The sequence below is a fragment of the Sinocyclocheilus anshuiensis genome, unplaced genomic scaffold, assembly GCF_001515605.1.
Source record: "Sinocyclocheilus anshuiensis isolate Anshui unplaced genomic scaffold, SAMN03320099.WGS_v1.1 scaffold1635, whole genome shotgun sequence".
NCBI lineage: Eukaryota > Metazoa > Chordata > Actinopteri > Cypriniformes > Cyprinidae > Sinocyclocheilus > Sinocyclocheilus anshuiensis.
This window is the reverse complement of record NW_015549682.1, coordinates 802,945-807,043: the sequence shown is the minus strand read 5'-3', so window position 1 is coordinate 807,043 and position 4,099 is coordinate 802,945. Positions and strand designations below refer to the sequence as shown.

The window sequence follows — 4,099 nt, the reverse complement described above, 5'->3', positions numbered from 1 at the left end:
TTTTTTTTTTTTTTTTGTGTGTGTGTGTGTGTGTGTGTGTGGGTGCTCAAGTTATTGAAGTGTATAATTCCGTATCCATGATGCGCATAAGCAGTTTTCTTATGAGGATTTTATGTTTTATACAAATTATAGTAATTTCATCTGTTTTCCTGCTAAATGTAAATGTATCCACATATCACTGCTTCATTAAAAAAAATTTGATTATTGCTTTTATACAGCAGTTAAAAAAAAGTTAATATTGAGTAAGTTGCAACTTATATTATATTTATATATTATTATAATTATAACAATATTGCCAGTTACTTTGTTTTGTCCCGCCACTGAAAACAGAAACACTGCGCATCTCAAGAGTAAAACACAGGTGGTGTTTCTTTTCCTAAATTAATGTGTTTTTGCACAAAATTGTTGAGTAAACGATTCAATGACTCTCTAATAAACACAGTCATTTCCCCCATTCTACTGGCGTAATGATATAACCTGCAGAAAGAGTCAGTGAAAATATCCCTACTATTACTACATAGTAAGGCAGCACAATTAATCAAATTTCTAATCGCGATTAAAATTACGGATGCCACGATTACATAATCATTCAAAGCGGCTATTAATCGTTCAAAGTCCACTTATGTTATTCTGCGTGCTTAAGATGCGTTTTTTTCTTTCCTTCTACAGGTTATCTTAAGGGTTTTTCCATTGTTTTAATTTTAGTTTTATTATAACATTATAATTTTTATTAATTTAATAATTTATGCATTTAGCAGATGCTTTGCGACTTACAGTGCATTCAGGCTATAATTTTTTTTACCAGTATGTGTTCCCTGGGAATTGAACCCACGACCTTTTGCGCTGCTAACGCAATGCTCTACCACTGAGCCACAGGAACATACATTATAGTACCATGCAAATTTTTACTTTCCAATATAGTTGACATTTGAGGCTTATGTAAGCAATAAAAGTTTTTCAGTTAGTGTTTATTTTCATATACAAATATGGCATGCAGTTACTTCAAACAATGGTATAAACATCATTCAATCAATGTAAATTGTGGTAATCGTAATTAATAATCGCAATTACAATTTCAAGGGAAAAATCGACAATTATGATTTTTGTCATAATCGTGCAGCCCTACTACTAGGGCTGCTCGATAAATCGAAATGGAATCGAGATCGCGATTCGACAGAAGCTGCGATTGTCATGCGTATCTTTCAGTGAAGCACGGTTCTGTGATCAGCAGTAAATCTCCATCCAAAGGCCAGAGGGCGCTCTCGTGCTGAAACTCCAAATACGCCTCGCAGAAGAAACCCAGAAAATGCCTATCGCTGCAGCTGAATAAACAGAAGATTCAACTGCTTTTATTGATTCAACGTGACTAATAAACACACGACTACGGCAGTATACGTACTGCTGATTACAGAACCGGCATTACTATCAAAATGCGCATGACAATCGCATTCGATTAATCGTGCAGTCCTACCTACTATATAGACTGACAGCTGGTCTGCTAAAACCAATCAGACTCAAAGACCGAATCTAACTATTGCAAAAAAATAAAAATAAAAATAAAATAAAAAAAAAACTTATAACCTGCTCCACCAGTGAACTGACTTTAAAATGACTTTAAAATAACCTAAATATTTACAATGCACTGCATTTTTGTCCATGAGATAAAACATGCTGGTTATTTCAGCACTTCAAATGTGAAGTCTACATTGCATTTAGAGATGCAGGTCCATCACACCGAGCAGTGCATCCGGGGTAAGCGTGCGTCACACTTAAACTAACAGTGTCGATTGCAGTTGATAGCATCAAGCCTTTCAAATCTACTAATTACTTTTATCCTCTGTAGATGACAAGCTGCTCACGTCAATGACGAAAGCTAAGGGTACTTAGGCATGGAAGCTCTTCATAGTTTTAAGCTGAAAATAAAACCTTTCCCCCCACTCCACTGTGCAGCTTTTTAAAAATGCCATGACCTTTTTATACCTTTTTATTATTTTTATGTTTCTTGAGGATCACTTATAATACGTATATGTCCTTATGCTGGTTTGTACAAAGTGAACATAATATATGATTTAAAGAAGGCAATCCTTTTGTTTTTGCTCTTATGTTCACACATGAAAACAAAACCACACTCAAGACTAAGCTGGTCTGTTGGCTGTTTTTGGGCACTTACCAGCTGGTCAGGCTTAGAGATCAGCTGGCTAACCCGGATAAAAACCAGCATGGTCAAGATGAAAGACCATCATAAACCAGCTATGGCCAGCAATCCAGCTAAGGCTGGTTTAAGCTTTTTTTCAGCAGTGACAGAGACAGGGTTTGAATTTAAAGATGTATATAGTGAAGTGGTTATACAAATGTTAAGTACTTTCAAATCAAGCCGTGTAACATCATATATAACAACAGTTAAAATATTTTACAATTCTATAGTAATAAATAGAGGTCGACGTGCCGATTAATCGGCAAAACCGATACATCGGTCGACCTCTAATAATAAATACTATGATTCCAATGTTCTATAAAGCTTTTTTTATTATTCATGCAACCAACTTAACTGTATAGTTAATATCCAGGTTAGTGATGCTGTAATGTATATGATATCTTTTATTACATCCATCAAACCATGCAGCACGCCTGCAAAAAAATAAAACAAGCTTTTTTATGGAAAAGCATAAAGGTGAGTGAATAATTACATAAACACATAATTTTCCTTGTATGTTACTCATGAGCATCAACCTGTTTGAGATGATTCAAACTGTGACTGTTGATTGACAGATGCCTATTACATGCAATATATCACCTTTCTACAGTGTCGAATTAGTTTTAGACAATTATGCATATTATATTATATGGAACACTATTCATTATTAACTACTTGCTTATTAGGATGCATACTAGTACTTATAAGGCACATATTATTGCCTGACCATTTTCTAGATCCCTTAACCCACCCAATACCTAAACTAACAAGAATCAATAAAACTTTTAATAACCAGCAAATTAAGAGTTTATTGAGGGAAAAACTCTGAGTTAATCGTTTTTGCGCTAATCTAAAATGTCAGCAAAACAAACACATTGTAATTTTATTAAAGAGAGAAAAAAAACGCAAGAATCCACTCGTTTTAGTTCGTTTTTTAAGAGTTCATCCTATGCTCACCACCAGCTACAACAGGCGTTTAATTAACTTAATGACTTGATGTTGTTTACTAGAGGCAGTATAGAGACTGCTGTTAGCAGGCCCGACCTGACTGCCAGTGATAATGTTATTTATTCTCCAGTTCAAGACAACTAGATCAACTGCTCATGTGTATGTGCATCATCTAAAGGCAAGTGGAGATGTAGAAAACATATGTAAACGATAAGAAACAGCGTTTGTGCGAGTGTTTCTCCTGATATAGCAGCAGGTCTGGGCCTCTAACCTAGCAAACTAGGTATACTCACTCGCTGACCAGCTAACTAACATTAGCCTTGGCTACAAGGCTAAATAAACAACGTTACCGACATTATAAGAAGAGCAAGGACTTTATAAAGTAATGCATCTTGTAATATCAGGTGAATGAAAGTATGAAACGCTCCAGCTCTTACCGCTCTCCAGTTCATTGCCTTTCTTGGCAGTCGCTGCGTTTCCCATAATGCGCGATTCTCCGACGACAGGAGGCTTCCCTGATCTCCGCGCCTCGGCCCTGTCTTACGGATCGACACGACGATCTACAGACCGGGGAATCGGTGGCGGGGCAGATCCCTCGGCAGCGTTTCTCCTTCCTTTCCGCGGATGGTGAGCGCGGAGTCTCTTGACTTTCTCGCAGAGCTCTTCTCTCTCGGAGACTCTCTTCCTCTGCTGCGGGAGAGACATGGCGATCGCGAGCAGAAGGATGCTTCATACTGCCATCTGCTGGACGTGAAGAAGGTCATTAGATGGCAGGTGCAAGTAAACTAAAATATGTATTCTAAAAATTATTTAAAAAAAAAACTGAATTGAATATAATAAAAATGGTAATTTTACATTAATATATCATCATCATTGAATTCAGTGATATCATCATCCAGCTCAGTTCAGTTTAAATAGTGTCTGTGCAATCAAGTCGACGATATCGCTGGAAATGAA

General features: G+C 36.6%; 1 protein-coding gene across 2 annotated transcripts in view; it reads right to left on the bottom strand.

Moving 5' to 3' along the window:
* prkacbb (protein kinase, cAMP-dependent, catalytic, beta b) overlaps positions 1-3,662 on the bottom strand; it is a 17,372-nt gene extending 13,710 nt beyond the window's left edge. For both annotated transcript variants that reach the window (XM_016449705.1, XM_016449707.1), the window contains exon 1: positions 3,580-3,662. In XM_016449705.1, the coding sequence (XP_016305191.1) occupies positions 3,580-3,625 (46 nt within the window). In that variant the 5' untranslated portion in view covers positions 3,626-3,662. The remainder of the gene's footprint in view (positions 1-3,579) is intronic.
* Between the last annotated feature and the right edge of the window lie 437 nt (positions 3,663-4,099).